The 21,781-nt window shown below is 50.9% G+C and overlaps 1 protein-coding gene across 2 annotated transcripts in view; it reads left to right on the forward strand.

Moving 5' to 3' along the window:
• Window positions 1-11,084: 11,084 nt before the first annotated feature.
• Window positions 11,085-21,781, forward strand: part of LOC101676586 (mitochondrial import inner membrane translocase subunit TIM16) — a 64,857-nt gene continuing 54,160 nt past the window's right edge. The window contains exons 1-5 of one of the 2 annotated variants that reach the window (XM_004750516.3): window positions 11,085-11,262; window positions 13,509-13,605; window positions 14,694-14,768; window positions 18,429-18,499; window positions 18,892-19,075. In XM_004750516.3, coding sequence (XP_004750573.1) covers window positions 11,203-11,262; window positions 13,509-13,605; window positions 14,694-14,768; window positions 18,429-18,499; window positions 18,892-19,075 — 487 coding nt within the window. In that variant the 5' untranslated portion in view covers window positions 11,085-11,202. The remainder of the gene's footprint in view (window positions 11,263-13,508; window positions 13,606-14,693; window positions 14,769-18,428; window positions 18,500-18,891; window positions 19,076-21,781) is intronic. The other variant, XM_013055038.2, reaches the window with a different exon arrangement.

The raw sequence follows: 21,781 nt of genomic DNA on the forward strand, positions 1-21,781 counted from the left end.
CTTGGGGCGCCTGGGATAGTGCCCCAGTGCCCCTGCTCAGCGGGGAGTCTGCTTCTCCTTCTCCCTCTACTTCTCCCCACTCCTCGCTTGTGCTCTCTCACTCTCTCTCTCTCAAGTGAATCAGTAAAATCTTAAAAATAAAAACCACAGGGGCGCCTGGGTGGCTCAGTGGGTTAAGCCGCTGCCTTCGGCTCAGGTCATGATCTCGGGGTCCTGGGATCGAGTCCCGCGTCAGGTTCTCTGCTCAGCAGGGAGCCTGCTTCCTCCTCTCTCTCTGCCTGCCTCTCTGCCTACTTGTGATCTCTCTCTGTCAAATATATAAATAAAAAAATCTTTAAAAAAAATAAATAAAAACCATAGGTCTAATGAAAAAGTTACAAGACTATTGTAAAATGTAAGGAATAGTTGAGAGTTTGGGCTAAAGAACCTAGAGAGGAGGCATTTTAGAGAAACAAGGCAGAGGTGGTCATGACATGAGAGGTGGAGATAAGAGTTTATTTAATATTTAAATATTTAAACCAATATTTAAATCTCTTCAGCATAGTGGTTAAGAGTATGGGCCCTGGAGTCAGAGTGCTTGGGAATGAATCCCAGCTCTGCCACTTATCAGCTGTGTGTTCTTGGGCAACTTCCTTTACCTCCCTGTGCCTCAGTTTCCTTTCTCTAAAATGGGGACATAATGGTAACTGCCTCGAAGGATCGTCTGAGGAATGAGTAGATAATCCACATGAAGTCTTCATACAGTATTTAGCCCGTAGTAAGTGCTCAATATATCTTAGCCCTATGTGCCAGGGCCTGTGCTAACCACTGAGAATACCAAGCAGAACTCAGACACAGTTACTTGGCCACAAGGAACCCAAAACCTAGGGGGAAAGAGTGGGGGAGGGTGCTGTATGAGAAGTAAAACTTTCAGGAATAAACGTTGACAAGAGGCGAAAGGATTTTCATTTACCACCTCAGCGTTAGTTAGGAGCCAGCAGAGACCCCACTAATATGAAAACCTTGTCAGCTTTGTAACTTCCTCATATTTTGGTATTTTAGTTCTCCCCCTCTCCATTTCCCCATAATGATTAATAGTAAAAAATCACACTAAAAGGGGGAGTGTGTTCTTGTTTTAGGGGATGGCAGGAAGGCTGATTGCTGGGGAGTCTGCATTCCCTCTCAGGAAGTAGAGAATCCCCAGGAAATGGAGTAGGTGCTGGTGACTACTGAAGGAGAAGAAAATGGGTTTTTGGGAAGCCACCAGAACGACGCCCTGGTGAAATCAGCCTAGGTCCCATACGAGGTCCCCTTCATGCTAGTCACAATAGAGAAGCAGGAAATGATACAATTAGTAAACACGGTTAAGTTACAAAGCTCTGGAAATCTTCACAACAGAGATTATCTTGATTGGATAATTGGTTGGGGGGGGGGACAATAAATAAGCTTCTTTCTGTTCCCCTAACACCAAGCTGAAAACCCCAGGGAAGGAGCTGGTTTGGGGAGAAAGATGATGAGTCACTGTTGTTTGGAATCATCATGCTTGAGATTCTGTGGGACCAATTTCAGACTTGGTGGCTATGGAGAGATCTGAAAAATGCAGCTTTGTTCAGAACATTCTCTTTCTAGTTCACAAAGAGCTTTGTCATATTTTCTATTTTGATCACAGTCCTGTGAGGTAAGGCAAAGACTATTCCTGTATGTACAAATGGACTCCCTTCCCCCCACATCCCCTGCACAGAACAAAATAAGCTGTGCAAGATGAAAAACTCGTCCAAGGTCACAGAACTAGTGTGTGGGTGAGCCAAGATCCACACCAGGGGTCCCCTAACAAAACCCAAAACTCTTCCCTTTAAATCATGCACCTTCGTGTCATTGTGATCAATAGTTCCTGGTCAGAGAGCCCTTGCTAGTTTACAGTCCTTTCTCCCACTGAATGTCCTCAGCTCCTCACAGCAAAAGGAAGGCATGGGCAAGTATTTATTACCACCCCACCTGCAAAATGTTTCCCTGCCTTCCAAAGACTTCAACTGTGACAGGACACAAAATGACCCATCCCAGGCGTATTGCCAAAAACTGGGAGGAGCACACAGGCCACATCTATGCACATTGCCCCAGGCAGAATGTATCCTGTGTCCATCACCCACTGCTCCCCACCCTTCTCCAGTCTAAAGCCAAAATATTTAGCTTTAAGAAGAAGCAAATGTTACTTGCAAAAGACACGCAAGGCATCCCCCCCGCCCCCACACTTGTCATTTCACTGTTCCACTGTGCCCTTTCCCTCTCTCCTGAGGCAATGAGGTCAGTGAGAGCTAGTAGGGAGGTTTTGTTTTGTTCTGTTTTGTTCTTAAGTTGATTTATTTATTTAAGCAATCTCTACACCCATGTGGGGCTCGAACTCCTGACCCCAAGATTAAGTGTCGCACGCTCTGCAGATAGACAGATAGGCACCCCTAGTAGGGAGTTTTAAGTATGGTCTCTTCTGTGATTTCCTGCAGACTCTGACCATCCAGGCTGCAGTGGAGTCAGCTGAGTCCATGACTACCCGATGGGATGGCTGTTCCCCTCCCCAAGCGAGTGAGGATCCCTTCCAGGGAAGACCAAGGAGCCTGAGCCAGTCTCTGCAGAGGCAATAAAAAGCAGCTGTTTCTCTAACTGCAGCATTTCCTTTCCTCCCCAAGCAACTATAGGACAGTTCCAAGGGGGTACGGGATGTGTGACCCAGATGTTGCCGGGCATGAATGACCTCTGCCGTGGGAGCAGTTCCCTACAGAGCACGGAGACAAACTGTCCTCGCCTTGGTCCCCTGTGTGTTCTCCAGTGGGACCTCTGTGCTAATAATTTCCTAAATGACCCTTTAAATAAACCACAGGTGTCTGGCTCGCAGCTAAATATGCTTCTGCCCAAAAGAGGCTTAAACTTCAGCAATGTTTCACAAACTGAAGAAATGAAAGAAATTCTTTTATTTTATTATTTTTTTTTTAATTTTTTTTTTAAGATTTTATTTATTCATTTGAAAGGCAGAGATTACAAGTAGGCAGAGAGGCAGGCAGAGAGAGAGAGGAGGAAGCAGGCTCCCCGCTGAGTAGAGAGCCCGATGCGGGGCTCGATCCCAGGACTCTGAGACCATGACCCGAGCCGAAGGCAGAGGCTTTAACCCACTGAGCCACCCAGGCGCCCCAAGAAATTCTTTTAAAGGAACAAGAAATCAGACACTGAGAATAAAGCTCTGGATCCTCTGGCAGTCAGGGAACTCCAGTGTGAAAAGCGTTACATTAGAAAATGACAATCTTTACCGTGAGAATTCCCTTTAGTTGTAAATTATAACCACAAAAATGAAATGTTGTGTCTGCTAGAACCATTTCACATTACCGTAAAAAATTAAAACAAGGGTGCCTGGGTGGGTCAGTCGGTTAAGCCTCTGCCTTTGGCTCAGGTCATGATCCTCAGGTCCTGGGAATGTGTCCTGCATCAGGCTCCCTGCTTAGTGGGGAGTCTGCTTCTCCCTCTACTCCCTGCCCCTGCTTGTGATCTCTCTCTCTCAAATAAATAAATAAAATCTTTAAAATATCAAATTTGGAGTAGTAAAACTTCAGAGCCCTAGGAACATGTGGGTATGCCTTCATTTGAGAAACAAAAAATAATAATGCAAGGCACACTGTCATGCTGGGATGGGATATGGAGAGTTTTTGCCAATATTTGAAATGTATTTTGTTGCATTTTTTTTCTGCACTGAGAACTATAAGTGCTTTTCCTTTTTTTTTTTTTTTAAAGATTTTATGTATTTATTTGACACAGAGTGAGCACAAGCAGGGGGAACAGCAGGCAAAGGGAGAGGAAGAAACAGTCTCCCTGTTGAGCAGGGAGCCCGATGCAGAACTCAATCCCAGGACCCCAGGATCATGACCTGAGCCAAAGGCAGACACTTAACCAACTGAGCCTAAGCCATCCAGACACCCCTACCACGCATCTTAAACAGTCATTTCAAGGGCAGATAACTAGATCTAAGGATTTTTTTTATGTCATTGAATCCATCCAATGCTCTCTTGCAAAAATTCTGACTTATGCAAACCACTAACTTCACAGAAGATTAAGGGAACATCAAGATGGAAACTTCTTTTCTTTAGCCTCACAGTTTAGAATAAGGTTGCATCCTGAGGTTCTTTCAATGTTTTTGTGCCTTTTTTTCTTCCCTATTTTTCCCTTGCTGCCCTTTTCTCTCTGCTAATATTCTTTCAAATACGTAAAGTGTTTTATTTTCTAGAAGGAGGACTTCACTACAATGGATTCCTAAATTCTTTTCTTTTTTTTTTTAAGATTATTTATTTATTTATTTGGCAGACAGAGATCACAAGTAGGCAGAGAGACAGGCAGAGAGAGAGGAAGGGAAGCAGGCTCCCTGCTGAGCAGAGAGCCAGATGCGGGGCTCGATCCCAGGATCCCAAGATCCCAAGATCCCAAGATCATGATCATGACCTGAGCCGAAGACAGAGGCTTTAACCCACTGAGCCACCCAGGCGCCCCTGGATTCCTAAATTCTTGTTTGCTAGTCATTACTCTTGGAAACAGCACCTGTGAAATGGAAATCATCCTGGCCCCAAGTTAACCAGACATCCTTGTTCTGCTGGAATTTGATCCACCTTTTGATAAACTGCCCTTTAGGGTAGAGAGCGGTCTTCCAGTGTCCTTGTAGACAAATAGCAAAGTGGAGTCAGTAGGAGTATAGAGAAACAAAGCTGGTAATTTTTATACTCATGGGACTGCAAGGAATCTTTGAGCCTGTCAGTTCAACCTTGCAATTCACAATTTTTTCCGCTCAATTTTGCAACAGCCTCAGAGCTCTGAGGTCTCTCTACCAGGATCACTGTCTCCACCTGGAATGGATCTGGGAATGCGTGACATGACTAAGCTCTGGCCCCTGGTGTTTTTCTGTCTCTTCCTTCTTCTTGCCGTGGAGCTTGGGTTGGTGGCTGTGGGAATGATAAACCTGAAATTCTTCTGCTCGGTTTCCATCAACCCTCAGTTTATGGAAATATAGTCCTATGACTCAACATAGCTGGGGGCATGGTTCATTTCTCTCCTGGGAGAGAAGGTCAGAGGTCATAAGCCTAGGTGCCAAGGCCAGGCAGGTAAAGGATGGGTGGAGTAGTGGCAGATAAACTGAGGCATCAGGGGGAGTGTGGTAAATGGGAAAACACGCAGTAATCGTGGCAGGTAATACTCAGTGGACCCATTTTTGCCAGGTGGGGATGTGGACCTAGCATTGCCAAATCTTTCCATTTTTCCAGAATGGCTGAAATCCAAACTTTTAGGAAATTTCCCAATTTTTATTTATTTTTATATATATATATATTTTTAAAGATTGTATTTATTTATTTGACAGAGAGAAATCACAAGTAGTCGGAGAGGCAGGCAGAGAGAGAAAGAGGAGGAAGCAGGCTCCCTGCCGAGCAGAGAGCCCCATGCGGGACTCGATCCCAGGACCCTGAGATCATGACCTGAGCTGAAGGCAGCGGCTTAACCCACTGAGCCACCCAGGTGCCCGGAAATTTCCCAATTTTTAAAACATAATGTGAACCAACTAAAATTTATCTGTGAACCAGATTTGGCCCACGACATGTCCATTTGTTACCTCTGAGGGTTAAAAGACTTTCCTGACTTGCCTATTTAGGCTTATCTGACATAATGATAAATTCAAACAAAAGAAAACAAGAATAGCAGAAAGTATGATAAATTCAAACAAAAGAAAACAGGAATAGCAAAGAGGTGACACCAAGCAAATTTGGAAGGTTTACATGAACCTTTGCTGTAGATGCATAGTTAACTTATATTTAAAAAATTGGAGTTGTCTGGGTGGCTCAGTCATTAAGCATATGCTTTCAGCTCAGGTCATGACGGGGAGGCTCAGCAGGGAGCCTTCTTCTCCCTCTGCCTGCTGCTCTCCCTGCTTGTGTGTACTCGTTCTCTCTCTCTCTCTCTCTTTGACAAAAATCTCTTTTTAAAAAAGATTTTATTTATTTATTTGACAAAGAGAGACACAGCAAGAGGAGAGGGATCACAAAGCAGGAGCAGTTGGAGAGGGAGAAGCAGACTTCCCACTGAGCAGGGAGCCCAATGTGGATGTGGGGCTCGACCCCAGGACCATGGGATCATGACCCGAGCTGGAGGCAGACTCTTAACATCTGAGCCACCCAGGCGCCCCGGAATTGTTGGATCATATGATAATTCTATTTTTAATTCTTTGAGGAACTACTGTAGTGTTTTCCACAGTGATTGCATCATTTTACATTCTCACCAACAGAGCATAAAGTTTCCAATTACTCTACATCTTCACCAATACCTGTTATTTTCCCGGGGTTTTGTTTCTTGGTAGTAGCCATCATGTTGGGTGTGAAGTGGTATCATAACAGTTTTTATTTCCCTAATGGCTAGTGATGTTGAGCATCTTTTCATACCCTTAATGGCCATTGGTATATCTTCTTGGGAGCAATGTCTATCCAAGACTTTTGGCAATTTTAAAAAAAAATTATTTATTTATTTGACAGAGACACAGCAAGAGAGGGAATATAGGCAGGGAGAGTGGGAGAGGGAGAAGCAGGCCTCCTATGGAACAGCGAGCCTCATGTGAGGCTGGATCCCAGGACCCCAGGATCATGACCCGAGCCGAAAGCAGATGCTTAATGACTGAGCCACCCAGATGCCCCAACTTTTGCCAATAAAAAAATTTATATTTTATTTATATATGGTTGGGGGCATGAACAGGGAGAGGGGCAGAGGGAGAAGGAGAAGCAGATTCCCTCCTGAACATGGAGCCAGACTTGGGGCTCGATGCAGGACTGGATTCCAAGACTGTGAGATCATGACCTGAGCGGAAGTCAGATGCCTAACCAACTGAGCCACTGAGGTACCCCAGAAACTTGCCAAATTTAAGTGGTTTGTTTTTGTTGTTATTGACTTTTAGGAATTCTCTATTATATTCTCCGTATGAATCCCTTATCAGTCACGTATATGATTTGCAAATATTTTCTTCCATTCTGTAGATTGCCTTTTTATTCTGTTGATGATGTCTTTTGAGGAACTGATTTTTAAATTCTTCATGATAGGGGTGCCTGGGTGGCTCAGTGGGTTAAGCCGCTGCCTTCGGCTCAGGTCATGATCTCAGGGTCCTGGGATCGAGTCCCACATCAGGCTCTCTGCTCAGCAGGGTGCCTGCTTCCTCCTCTCTCTCTGCCTGCCTCTCTGCCTACTTGTGATCTCTCTCTGTCAAATAAATAAAATCTTTAAAAAAAAAATAAATAAATTCTTCATGATTTGCTTTTTTCTCTTTTTTTGCCTGGATGTTTTGGTTTCTTTTTGGTTGATTTACATGTGAATTGCAATGCATAATGTCTGAGTGTCCCCTTCCTGGGATATTATAAGTCAAATACTGTTGATGCAAAAAGAGGTTACTGCATACCATGGAGTTAAACAATCTATAGTAACAGATGGTATTAAACTATTAATAATTGTAATTCTAGGGGCGCCTGGATGGCTCAGTGGGTTAGGCCTCTGCCTTCAGCTTGGGTCATGATCTCGGGGTCCTGGGATGAAGCCCTGCATCGGGCTCTCTGCTTGGCGGGGAGCCTGCTTTCCCCCTCTGTCTTTGCCTGCCTCTCTGCCTACTTGTGATCTCTCTCTGTCAAATAAATAAATAAAATCTTATTTTTTTTTTAAAAGATTTTATTTATTTGACAGGGAGAGACACAGCAAGAGAGGGAACACAGCAGAGGGAGTGGGAGAGGGAGAAGCAGGCTTCCCACTGAGCAGGGAGCCCATGCGGGGCTCGATCCCAGGACTCTGGGACCATGACCCGAGCCGAAGGCAGAGGCTTTAACCCACTGAGCCACCCAGGCGCCCCAATAAATAAAATCTTTTTTCTTTTTTTTAAAGATTTTATTTATTTATTTGACAGACAGAGATCACAAATAGGCAGAGAGGCAGGCAGAGAGAGAGGAGGAAGCAGGCTCTCTGCTGAGCAGAGAGCCGATGTGGGGCTCGATCCCAGGACCCTGGGATCATGACCTCAGTGTTGCCTGAGCTGAAGGCAGAGGCTTTAACCCACTGAGCCACCCAGGTGCCCCGCCAATAAATAAAATCTTAAAAAAAAAAAACTGTAATTGGGCGCCTGGGTGTCTCAGTGGGTTAAGCCTCTGCCTTCAGCTCAGGTCATGATCTCAGTGTCCTGGGATCAAGTTCCGCATCTCTGCCAAGCAGAGAGCCTGCTTCCTCCTCCTTTCTTTCTCTGCCTGCCTCTGCCGACTTGTGATCTCTCTCTGTCAAATAAATAAATAAATCTTTAAAAAAAAATTAAAAAATTAAAAAACTGTAATTATAGGCGTGCCTAGGTGGCTCAGTCGTTAAACATTTGCCTTTGGCTTGGGTCATGATCCCAAGGTCCTGGGATCAAGCCCCACATCGGGCTCCCTGCTCAGAGAGAAGCCTGCTTCTCCCTCTCCCAATCCCCCTGCTTGGGTTCCCTCCCTCACTGTCTGTTTCTCTATCAAGTAAATAAAATAAAATAATTGTAATTCTAAAAGCAGTATCTGGTATGAAAAAACCTCAAAAAAATATAAGTACTCTGTGATTCAGTAAACCCACTTCTGGATATATACCCAAAAGAGTTGAAAGCAGAGGCTTAAAGAGAGATTTGCATGTCTATGTTCATAGCAGCATTATTCACCATAGCCAAGAGGTGAGAGAACCCAAATGGCTGTTGATGGATAAATAAAATGGGGTCTATTAATGGCCGAAATACTAAATACTAAAAAAAAAAAAAATAATGATAATAATAGAAACCTGGCTGGTTCAGTCAGTAGTACAGCAGCATGAGACTCTAGAGCTTACTTTGGAAAACAAAAGGTGGCTGTGGGGGGCGGCAGGAAATACTGTCACATGCTACAAAAGAAAAAACCTAAGGACACTATGCTAAGGAAAATAAAGGACAAATAACATAGGACTCCAATGACATGATAACAAAAGTAGTCAGACTAGGGGCTTCTGACTAGGTCAATAAGAGGAGCATGGGACTCTGGATCTCAGGGTTGAGAGTTCGAGCCCCATGTTGGGTGTAGAGAGTACTTAAAAATGAAACTTAAAAAGTGAATGCATACATAAAGTAGTCAAACTAATAGAAAGTAGAATGGTGGTTACCAGGGGCTGGTGGGAAGGAGCAACGAAGGACTGTTGTTTGATGAGTACAGAGTCTCAGTGTTGCCTGAAAAGTTTCTGGATACCTGTTGCCCAACACTGGGAATCTCCCTAATACTACTGAACTGTACACTTAAAAATTATAAATCATATATATATATATGTGTATATATATACACATATAATTTTTTTTATCCACTTTTTTTTTTTTGCTGTTGATTTTTTTTTTTTAAGATCTTATTTATTTATTTGACAGAGAGAAATCACAAGTAGATGGAGAGGCAGGCAGAGAGAGAGAGAGAGAGAGAAGCAGGCTCCCTGCTGAGCAGAGAGCCCGATGCGGGACTCGATCCCAGGACCCTGAGATCATGACCTGAGCCGAAGGCAGCGGCTTAACCCACTGAGCCACCCAGGCGCCCCTGTTGTTGTTGATTTTAAAAGAAGCAATATCAGGGACGCCTGGGTGGCTCAGTGGGTTAAGCAGCTGCCTTCAGCTCAGGTCATGATCCCAGCATCCTGGGATGAGTCACACATCCGGCTCCTTGCTCCGCAGGGAGTCTGCTTCTCCCTCTGCCTCTGCCTGCCATTCTCTCTGCCTGTGTTCGCTCTCTCTCTGACAAATAAATTAAAAAATCTTAAAAAAAAAAAAAAGGCAGCAATATCAGCAGTAATCAAACACCACAACTATGAGACAACACTGCGGACCCTGCTGGAATTCCAGAGTTCCAAGTGTAGGCTCCCCGGAGAAAGCTGTATCCAGTGGCTGCTGGACTGCTCAGAATTCCAAATCCCAGGCCTCAGTCCACTCCACTGGCCTCTTATTTTCAGTTTATGGAGATCAAAGTCGCTCTTAATTCACTGGGTAGGATACAGGTAGGAAGTAGCCTTTGAGACTTCACAGTTTAGTTGTGAAAACTGAAAAAAAGAACTTGCATCTGGGGGTCGGCTGGGTACCCTCCACGACTGCAAACTTCTTCAGAATCACCCTGTGGGCAGGTACCTCCGGACAGGCTCTCCTCTGCCACAGGCTCCGGAAATTTTTGCAGCAATCATTGGCATTCCTCGGATCAAAGTCCTTTTTACAGACACGCCTGAGCAGGTGTTCTGCCTGTTCTCAAGCAGAAAGCGTAGTTCGCTTTCAAAGCAAAGAGAAATATGCTTGTGGAATGAATGGCCCCAGGTGAAATGAAGTCGTTCTCTTTTCTTCCTGAGTTGTCTGGGGACTAAGCGAGTCATTGGTGGGGCAGCGGCGCTCTGGAAGTTATTCTCCATTTCTCTCAAGTTTCTGCCTTTCCGTTTATCTCTAAATCATACTTGCTTTCATTGCAGGTGTCAGTCCTGCCCTATGGCGCCCAAGGCCTGCGCCAAGACATGCCCTAATGCGGGGATGCTGAAGGCCGCGCCCTTGCCCTCAGTCCACCTGGCCTAAGCAGGAGGAGTGGGACGCGGAGGCGCTGGAGTAAGCCCAGCGATAGGGATGTGCGTCAGACCTGAGCTCCCCTTCCTTTCCCCGCTGCCACCCGCTATCTGTGTGACCGCGGCCAGCGGCTCCTCTGTCCTGAGCGTGGTCCCTGTGTCCGAAATGGAGCTAGTCTACTTCTGCCCCTTCTCTGCCCGGCGTAGGCCGAGCCCGGGACGCTGGAGAGCCGCCCTCCGGAAAAATTCCCGACTACAAAACCGGGACTGTGCCCCCAGCCCCCGCGCGCGCCCCGCGAGGTCGGGGGCGGACAGCGCGCCGCACGTGACCTCCCCGCCCGCGCGGCCAGCCCGCCGGCATTGGGGCGTGGCCCCGCCTGGCGGCCTCGCGGCGATTGGTTGCGGGGCGGGGTCGGCGGCGCTCCCGCCGGGGGAGAAATGCCCGGGGCGGAGCCCGGTGGGCCGGAGCGGGCTGGGATTGGCCGGGGGCGTGCCTGGGCGTGGCCGCGATCGGCCGCGAGCGGGTGGGGCCGGAGGCGGCGGGAGTCGCGGCTGCTGTCCGTGCACCTGAGAGCCGACGCCCGGGTCCTCGAAGCTGCACCCGCCGCCGTCCTCGTCGCCATGAGCCGCTTCAAGGTGTCCAAGTTCCGACACACGGAGGCCCGGCCATCCCGCCGCGAGGTAAGCCCTGCCCTCGGGTCCCTGCGCCCCTCCCCCTACCCCGGACCCCGCTCGGGGACCCCTGAGCCCGTCTGCCCGGGGGCGCCCCCTTCAGGCCCGGGCCCGGCTATTCCGTCGCACTCGGAGGACAGAATCAGGCGATCCCTGGCCGGGTCCCTCTCTGACCGCTCCGTGAGCGCCGCGGTCCGCGGGCTCGCCCGCCTCGCCCCGGGACCCCCGAAGCGGTGTAGCCCGCCCAGCCGCGCCGAGGCCTGAGGCCTGCAAGGCTGCCTGCCTTCTCGGCTTCCGGTCGGCCTCGCCGGGGACCGCGGCTCGGGCGCTGCTGGCACCAGCTCCTCCCTGCCGCCCCGGTCGGCCCTTCCCGGTGCTTGGGTACGGGAGAGATGCCGCTTTCTCCGCTGGCCTTGACGAGTCCGGGTGTGTCAGCGGAAGAGCGGGAGCCCCTCAGTCAGAGGCGCGCCCCTCCCTCGGGTTTCCGCCGGCGCTTCCTTCTCTCAGGGCTGGCGCAAGAGCAGCTCTTCTCTTACTGGGGTGATGCTGCCAGGGTTGGGTGGGGTCTGGGGAAGCCCGAGGAGGTTGAGCCCAGAGGAAGAGCTGAGCCAGGTGTTGGGGCGCCTCGGACCCCCCGGAACGGCAGCCGGCCTCATGAGGGGTGTGCTTCAGAGGTGATGATGCCAGTCCTGCTCTGCTGCTCCCAGTATTATTTGGAAGGCTTAGGAGCTGACCTCTAGTAACCCCATCAGGAGCAAACGCACAGCAGGGTACTGGGGCAGAAAGCCCAGTTTTCATCCTCTGGACAGTATTTCCTCTGTACTTCCGTGTGCTCCTGGAACCACAACTGTGAACACCACAGCACTTGACTTCCTCTCTACTGCTAATTGTCTTGTGAGGGAGACATCCAGCAAGCAGACATGCCTGCAAGGGCGCTGCAAGTTTTAGTAAGTGCCCCAAAGAACACACAGGAAGGGCCGGGATGGAGATGGAGATGAATGGCCACGTGGAGGTTAATCTCCATACAGTAGTCAGGGAAGGCTCCAGGGAAGAAGGTGACATTTAAGCTGAGGCCAGGAGGGTGAGAAGCAGCCAGCTGTGAGAAGAGTGGGGTGGGAAGGAGCCTGGAAAGTGGGCCAGGGTGGATGGAGAGCAGTGATGGGGAAGCAGGCTGTCAGATGGTCCAGAGCAGTCCTGTAGAGTTCAAGGGCCACAGGAAGAAGTTGGGTTGTTTCTGAATGCAGTGGGGAACCATTGTACTAAAAGGTTGAAAGCAAAGCAAGGGGTGGAGAGGTGCTCAGATTTGCATTAATATACCGTCCTTCTGCGTGCAGTAAGCACTCCTTTATGGGTCTGGAGTATACTCAGTGGGCTTTGGGGCTTGTCCCAGGTAGGCCATAGTCCAGCAAAGTAAACAGATGAGCATGGGACCAGGGATTACAGAGAAAGGTTTAAATAGTTTAGGGTAGGGAGATGGGAGGACAGGTGATCTGTTCTCCTTTTAAAGGTATTTCCTATCACTCTGTTTGTACAGTAAACGTGAAATAATGCAAGATGATAACCCAGGTAAAAATTGAAATAGAAACTTGCATGGGAGAGGCGGTTTCTGGTGCACTGTGGGTGGGTAGGTTGGAAAACAAGGGTGTTCAGTTTTCAGGTGGCCGAGATGAGTGTCATGCAGTGCTTTGATACCAACAGAGAAAACATTTGGACCTTGCTGATCTTTAGTTTCAGAACGACTCCTTTGCCTTCTGTATGTGGGGGTTTTAACATTATTGCCTTCTCTTGGGGGTGCAATGTTCACCTTTCTGTGAGACCTTGTGGAGAGGCCTTGATTCTTCCCCTTTCTGAGCTTGAGTGTTTTCTCCTGGGGCTTGCAAGGAGACCCCTGTGCTTGGGGGAGGCCTTCGGCCATGCCCTGGAGGAAGTTGAGTCTGTCTTCTGTTTTAGGTGCTCACTTCTGCTTTCTCTGCTTTTCTCTCTCCCTTTTAACAGGAATAACCCCTGGCCTCTTGACTACATTTATGCAGAGCTTCCCTTCTGACAGTCTTCTCCCCCTTATCAGAGAACTGATTTAATAGACCAAATTACTCCGCTGTGATTGAGGTTATCATTTCAGTAATATTTTGCATATCCTAAGGGAGTATGTGAGTGGGCACAGGGTTAGATCCAAAGAAATGCATTTCTAATTGTGCAGCCCCTGCCTTAGTTATGAGCAGAGACCTGGCTGTCACAATTCTTTTCTTTATTTTCAGACCTGGATCAGTGACATTCGAGCAGGAACCACACCCTCATGTGGGAACCAGATCAAATCCAGCTGTCATTTGATTGCATTTAACTCTGACCGTCCAGGTAGGAAGCTGGACATGGATGTGGATGGACATTTAGACATTGTCAGCCTAATAAGGATGGGGAGGAAGGGCAGGCTCATTTCAGACTGGAGGCTTGAAGACTCCTTGTGGGGGTCAGAGGTCAACACCCTGCAGGTCCTTAGACCCCTACAAAGTGGTCAGTGTGCAGAAATGGATTGATTTTGATGCGGTTATATACGCATACTTTGTATAAACTACAATGCCTGTGGTTTTTGTTTTTGTTTTTGTTTTTTAAATTTATTTGAGTGAGACAGACAGTATGAGTGGGAGGGGGAGATGGAGAAGGAGAGAGAGAATGTCAAGCAGATTCCACACTGAGCATGGTGTCCAACATGGAGCTCAATCCCAGGACCCTGAGATCATGACCAGAGCCGAAACCAAACGTCAGATGCTTAACTGACCGTGTTACCCAGGCGTCCCAGGTTATGGTTTTTAACAGATTGGCCGGGATGACAAGGAGAGGACTATCCTCTTCGTTTTCAGCTATCCCCATATGCTAGCCATTCCTTATCTGGGGGTCTGGGATTGTCTGGAGTCAATAGGAACACCAAGATTTGAAAAGCTCCCCTATGTTAGTTGGGACTTTTTGGTCACTAGTGATGACTTGGACATCAAACTGAGTTAAACAAAATTCAGATAGTTCTTTGGCTGCTGTAAATAAGACATGCAGAGGCTTTGGGCAGAGCCGTATCCAGAGGCTCACACATGCCATCGGCCCTGACCTGTGTCCTATTCTTGAGCTCTGCTGCCCTTGGATGATGGCTTCTTTCTCAAGTAAAGCTGGGGAAATTGGCCACTGGTGGCCCTAAGCTGATCCCATATGACCTACAATGTGAAAAAGAGACAATCTCTTCAATATGTTCTGAACATCTGATGTCACATGTTCTTTCATAGGAAAAGAAAATAATCTTGGATCAATCACTGTGTCCAGGGGGATATTGTCTTATGATTAGTGGAGGCTCTGGGAAGGTCTAAGGCTGAGCTTTTGGGTCTCCTGTCCTCTGGGTGCCCTGGGCAGCAGACAGTTCCCATTAGGACTGAAGTCAGAAGCCCACATGTGTTTGACAGGTGTGCTGGGCATCGTGCCTTTGGAAGGCCAAGGAGAGGACGAGAGACACGTGACCTACCTCGGCTGCCATTCAGGTGAGTGGAGACTGGATCAAAAAAGTCTAGAACTTGCTCCTCCCTCCCTGGGTGCAGGGACTCATACTCACCTGAAGCCACAGTCCCATGATTGGAGAGGTCCCTCCTACTATACCTTGCTCTGCCTTTGTACAGTGTCCATATTGGAATGCTGGGTCCTGGTTGAGAATTCCACTTGGGCAGAGAGAGGGGAACCTGAGTGCTCCAGGTTGCCCACCTGAGAGGACGGGGACGGGCCCGGCCAGCACCAGGCTCCAGGCTGATGCCGTGGAGTGCACTGTGGCAACTCAACCCTCTGGGGTTCTTAGCCCTGCGTCTTCTACTGGAGCCCAGTAGACCACCCCTCACCACCAGGCCTTCTCCTCAGCCAGGCTGCTCAACACCCTTCTAGGAGGGGGCTGTCCGTGCTTCAGGGCTGGAGATGGGGCCTCACAAAGAGAGCTTTTGTGAGCCACAGCTGCTTCTGGGGGCAACTGGCAGCCCACCTGGCAGCCCGCCCGCTCCGAGGGAACAGCTCGCTCTCCCTGGGCTGCGGCAGCCCTGGCCCAGCTGCCTCTTCACTCCCTGTCCAGCTGCTGCTACGGCTGCGGGCCAGCCCCTTTGGCTTGCATTCCTGCCCCTGCTAGGCTGCCTGGGGGGAAGGAAGAGGGCTGGCCCTAGGTCCCCAGTCTGAGTGTGCGGCTCAGTGTCGGGGTCCAGCTGATGAGGACAGAGGCCAATTAAGTAACCGTGGTGAAGCCTGGTTGAGAGCCCTCGGTGTGCTAAACACGATATCTACACTTTCTCATCTCGTTCTTTCTGAAAGCCTTTCACGACTTTATTGAGGCATCGTTTACGTACCATTGATGTGACTTGTTTTGAGTGAGAAGCTCAATGACTCTTATGGAAGTGACAGAATTGGGCATCCAAAACCCAATTTTAGAACGATTCCCCAGAGGATCTTCCTGCCCCTTTGCGGTTAATCCGTTTCCACCTCCGGCTCCGAAGCCCTGGGCTCCAGCTGATCTACTTTCTGGCTCTGCGGCCAGAGTCTCTGAGCTACTGTCACGGCCAAGTCTGGCTAGCTGCCTGTCTTTGTAAATAGCGTTTTTGGGGACACAGCCACCGTCTTCATTGGCATTCAGCCTGTGACTGCTTTCTCTCAGCAACCACAGAGTTGAGGAGGTGTGACGGAGACCATATGGCCCCCAAGCCCTCAAGTATTCACCGCCTCACCCTTTGCAGCAAACGTTTGCCAGCTTTTGCTCTACGGCCCGGCCTTTTCTGGATGTTTCTCATAAATGGAATCATACTGCGTGGAGTCTCTCAAATCTGGCTTCTTTCACTTAGCATAACCTTCTGAGATTCATCTTTGTTGTAATGCATGGCAAGAGTCTGCTTTCTCATCCATTCTTACACCTTCCTGAAGAAAGTTTTTGTTATTTTTTAAAGATTTATTTATTTGACAGAGAGAAAGCGAGAGCACAAGCATGGGAAGTGGCAAGCAGCCGAGAAGCAGACTTCCTGGGGAGCAGGGAGCCCAATGCGGGGCTCCATCCCAGGACCCTGGGATCATGAACTGAGTCGAAGGCAGACACCTAACAACCGAGCCACTCAGGCGGCCCTGAGCCCTGTATTCTTGATGCATGTTACCCCTCAGGGAGCTGCCCCAGGTTGCTGGTGCCTGCTGGGTAACGAGCCCCATTACTGGGGGGCCTTTGAGGAGAAGCTGGACCAGGCCTCTTTTGATCAGGTGTAGCTCCCTGTGGCCTCAGCTATTCACAGCCTTGCTGGAACGCTGCATGGGGGGCACCTCTAGTTCCTCAGAACCTGCCTTCGAAGCAGCAGGCACCAGTCTGCCCTCCAAGGTGCCACCAGTAGGGGGGAGAGTGCGGTGGGCTGGCCTCTTGTTGCTCCCCTGCCTTTCGGGGGTGCCTTCTGCCTCCTGGCTCAGGGCCAGGTGCCCTTCAGCCCAGCTGCCCAGGCAGCAGGGGGCTGGGAGGTGTTTCAGAGTGTTCCTGTGGTCTGGGCTGTGGGGTGGCTGGGGACTTGCTCCAACCTGGGAAGGGTAGTGTAGTGCTGTGCTGAGGGAATAGGTTCTGAAACCAGACTGACCGCCCAGCCTTGTCCTTTCTTAGATGTGTGGCTCTGGGCAAGTTACTTAAACCCCTTCTGTGCTCATGTCCTCATCCCCCCTGTTGGGGATCACACCACAGTGCCATCCTGAGGGGTCGCTGTGAGGATTTGATGAGATAAATGCATGCAAAGGACACAGGCCTACCAGCCAGCTGAGTACTCAGGTTGACCATGTCCCTGGTTCTTGTTCCCTTGGGGACGCCAGCTTGCTCATGCTGGCTGCGGCACCCAGCTGGGCCCTGCCCTGCCCTGTCCCGTGCAGACCTCACAGTCAGGGTGGCAGGGCTTCCAGGTATCCAGACCAGGGCTGTCCCAAGGGGTGCCTGTCTTCATCTGCCCCTTCTCTTTTCTGTTCTGGCTGGGATGCCTGGAGTCTGGCTGTGGCCCGAGAGGAACACAGACTTGCTTGACCCCCAGTGGAGGCAGGCTGCAGAGATAGTCACTCCGCTCCTTCCTCTGGGGACGCAAGCCTGGCCAGAATGCTCATAGTTCCCTGCCACCCCCCACACTGAGCCCTGACCTCCTCACCCTCCTCCTGAGATTCAGGAAATGGGGGTTTCCCCTCAGGGCTGTGGCTCACTCTGTGTGTCCCTGTCTCCCCCTCCTGGCCTTCCAGAGGTGAGCAGCTCTGGTTCTTGGGTTGCAAAGAACTGAGACCAACTCCAGCTTGCTTTGGCCAAAAAGGGATTTAGAGGAGAGCTTCTAGAGCTGAAGGCCTGGGGAATTTCCAAAACCGAAGGAGCAGCTGGACATGCAGGCCTGCGGAGAGTCCTGGCACGGGAGCCGAAGGCTCCCTCCCGGCTGGCTGCCCTCCACCCCACCCAGGCCAGTCCCTGAGGCACCCTGTCACGAGGCCTCCCAATTCCTGGTTTAATTCCCTTAAGAGAGAAGCCAGTTGCTTCTGTGGCCCCCCACCCCCCCGGTGCAGTCTCGAGGGGCAGAGAACTCCAAGCTTGCACGTGTCACCCAGATGCCGGCTTCCCTGATGTCCCTGATGTTCTGACCTGTTCTAGTCCTGCATGTTCTTCAGGGCTCCCTGCATCTCCTCCATGAAGCTGCCCTGAGCCCTGACCTGAGAGGCCCCGCACTCAGCCCACCTCTTGTTCTGTCTGCAGAGACGCGTGTGTGTCTCGCTGGGGCGGTGCTGAGGGTCTGTCAGGGCTGGGTGGTGTCTGTCCATCTCGTGAATCCCTCGTGGGTTGACACTTGCATTCTTTCACACGTTTGCGGGCCGGGCCCTGCACTGGGCTCTGGATCTGGGGCAAATGCAGGTGCTTGGGGTTTTGAGGAGCTTCCTGCCTGTCATCGTGCTGACATCCTGATGCCAGGGCCTCTTTGCCTATCCTGGGGGATGTGTATCACAGGCGGGAATTTCCAGTGTGACTTTCCTCGTGGACTTTCAGCCTGCCGCCATGTGGGCGGAGTTGTCCCCACCTCTGAAATCCCGGGCTGTGGTTCCTCACCTTGGGGAGATATCCTATTGGGCTGGAACCGAAGTTCTGGGAAGTTCTCGCCAGGCCTGTGTCAGCCATTGCTTTCCTACAGACCTGGTCACAGACTTGGACTTCTCTCCCTTTGATGACTTCCTCCTGGCCACGGGTTCAGCTGACAGGACGGTGAGTGGACCTGCTGGATGAGCTGCTTGATGTCCCTCCCAGTACCCTCCAGGGCCCTTGGCTCCTGCACAGGCCTCCAGAGCTGGGTTAGCCCAGATCCTCAGTTCCTCAGCCTACACTGGCTCCAGCATGCTCCCGTGACTTTGGCAGGAGCTGTGGCCCTGACTTGCTGTCCCGTTGTTGGGCTGCCTGAGGAGAGCAGGGCTGGGGTGGTGTGGGACACTGGAAGGGATGGACCAGAGCCCCTGCCCCGTGTCTCTGCCCCTCCCCGCACCAACACCCCTGATGACATGCTGCAATCTTGGGCTGGATTACCTTGTCTTCTCATGGGATACACGGTTCCTATGCCCAAGTACCACCGCCTGGGCTCACGGACTTCCTCCTTCCCGCAGGTGAAGCTGTGGCGCCTGCCTGCCACTGGCCAGGCGCTGCCCTCGGTACCTGGGCTGGTGCTGGGCCCTGAACCCGTGCAGGTGGATGGGCTGCAGTTCCATCCCACCGCTGACGGCGTCCTGGTGAGCGCAGCGGGCACGGCCGTGAAGCTCTGGGACGTGGTCAAGCAGCAGCCCCTCACAGGTACAGGCCGCACTGGCCGCCCTCCCCAGGCAGCCCCCGTCCGGACGGCACGCTGTCGCCCTCTGTGTTCCTTAACGTGAATTCCAGGATACGTGTTAACGGCTCGTGTGTCAGTGATAGGAAAGGTGGTGAGAGTCTAGCAGATGTATCCCAAATGCTCCGTCCCACTTCCTGTAGGCATGTATTTTCATTTCGTGAAATTGTTTTTCCTCCCTATGCCCAAGTACCTTTTTTAGTGTTGCTTCTTGAGTGTTATGTCAGTTCAATTTTGAAAGCAAACTTCTGGCTGCCTCTCTGCCAGACGAGGGTTCTGCTGTCTTGCAGCCCCTTCCCCGAAGCTTCTCCACTGGTTTTCACGGCTGAGCCTGTCTTGGTGCGTTCCAAGTCTGGCTGCTCTAAGCTGCCCCCGCAGCCAGGGTGCCTTACAAACAAACAACAGGAATTCATTGCTCGTGGCTCTGGAGCCTGGAGGTCCAAGGTCAGGGTGCCAGCCAACTCGGTGTTTCGTGAGAACCTGCTTCCGGGTCACTGATGGCTGTTCCAGTGCTTTGTCCTCACCTGGCAGAAGGGATGAGGGGGCTCTCAGGACCTCTTATACGGTCACTGATGTGGCTCAGGAGGCTCCACCCTCGTGACCCGGTCACCTCTCTGAGGCCCTGCCTCCAGACCCCGTCCCAGCGGGAGTTAGGCTTCAGTGTGGGGGGGACACAAACATTCAGACCAGCACAGATGATGACAGCTTTGGGTCAGATTCCTCAGCGAATGGTTGTGACCCTGTGACCCATGCAGAGGCCTAGCGTTCTGTGGTGATGCCCCGGTGTCATTTCTGCCGAGGCCCTGATACGCGCATGCCCTGTTTAGGGCAAAGACACAGGGCTCCGAGAGCTAAAGGATAGCCTTGCCTTATAGGGCTGTCTGGGGAGCATCCAGCATGGGTCAGGCTCACCGAGGTGAGATCCCTACCTCTGGGGCTGGGACCAAGGGGGCAACTGAGGGCCGCTGTGAATTACCCAGCTCCTGGTACCATCCAGGAGACCGGTCTGGCCTTTGAAGCAGAGGGGACGGTCACCAGGCAGTCTGTTAGTAGGAGGTCACCCAGCTGTAACTGCTGTGTCTTGAGCACTCTCAGCCCTGGACAGTGCTGAGGCCTTCCTGCCAACAGTGGTTCCACAGGCCACCGCTGCCATTCCCATGTGACAGATGAGGTTAAACAATGGGGTCCAGCCCATGGAGCACGTGGGCAGCAGGGCCTGGGTTAGTCCCGGGGGAGGAAGCCCGGGCAGAGTGGTTATCTGCTGCCGCAGAACCGATTATCCCAGAACATAGAGGCTTAGAATATTTATGAACATTTATTATCTCACAGTTTCTGAGGGTCAGAGATTCGGGAGCTGCTCAGCTGGGTGGTCCCAGCTCAGGGTCTCTTACGAGGTTGTGACTGAGACATTGGCTTCCTCATCAGGAGACTTGACTGAGGCAGGAGGCTCCGCTTCTCAGAGGGTTTGCAGACATGGTGCTGGCTATGAGGAGAACATCTCAGTCCCCGCCACAGCCTGAGGCTGGCTGCCTCTGGTGGACCACCACGGGGCAGGGAGCAGGGAGGAAGCGGCAGTGCCTTCCATGGCTCAGCTTTGCAAGTCACACGCCTCCATGTGCTCTTGACTGTCTTCAGTAGAAACGAGTTACTAAGCCTGGCTCCACTCAAGGGGGAGGAAATGGGGCTCCACATTTGGAAGAGAGCGTGCCTTGGAGCCCGAGGGCTGCCGTAATGAAAGCACCACAACCTGGATGACTTCAAGTCACAGAGACTTCCTGTCTCACAGTCTGGAGAGTGGAAGTCTGGAACCCAGGGGTCCGGGCACGGTGGCACCTTCTGAGGGCAATGAGGGCAAGTCTGTCCCAGGCCCTCCAGGCATCCCTCGGTTTGTATGTGGTGTCTTCTCCCTGTCTTCTTCCCTGTGCATGTCTGACTGTGCATCCATGTTTCCTTTTCCACGAGGACCAGTCCTACTGGACTAGGACCCATCCTGAACAATATCAGCTTAAGCTGATCTTCTAAAAAGACTGTTTTCAAAGAAAGGTACGGCATGGGTGCTGAGGGTTAGGACGTCAGCATCTTTTTTTTTTTTCCTTTTAAGTTTATTTATTTATTTATTTTTAAGTAATCTCTCTACCCAGTGTGGGGCTTGAACTCCCAACCCTGAGACCAAGAAGTCACATGCTCTTCCAACATCGCCAGCCAGGCATCCCAGCATCTTTTTGTGGGGAGACCGTGCAACCTCTAATAGAACGAGCATCCCATAATTCGTGGGCGTATTTTAAAACTGTCATGCTGGGGGAGGAGCAAGGATGGCCCAAGCAGAGGCCTGGGGTGGAAATGTGTGTGTCCTGGCCACGAGCTGGTGTGACTCAGTCGGGCTGTGTTGGTGAGAGACTGGACGTTAGTCTGGGTGGGACGTGAGAGCTGGGCTAAGTGAGGGTAGGGAGGCTCAGAAGGTTTTAGAGTAGAAGTGTGGCCCGATGTGGGCAGGGCTGAAGGAAGAAGTCTAGGCGCAGTGCAGGGAGATGGTGGAGGAAGATGCTGGCCTTGCTCCTCCCACTCAAGAGAGAGCTTGCAGCTGCTGCCTCCGCCCTGGGCACCTGAGCTGGGCCCTCCTGTGCCCACTTACCTGGTGCCCCCATTGCCTGGGACAGCGTGGGGAGACCTTG

This window comes from Mustela putorius, unplaced genomic scaffold, assembly GCF_011764305.1.
Source record: "Mustela putorius furo isolate JIRA1106 unplaced genomic scaffold, ASM1176430v1.1 tig00004007_pilon_pilon_pilon, whole genome shotgun sequence".
Taxonomy (NCBI): Eukaryota; Metazoa; Chordata; class Mammalia; order Carnivora; family Mustelidae; genus Mustela; species Mustela putorius.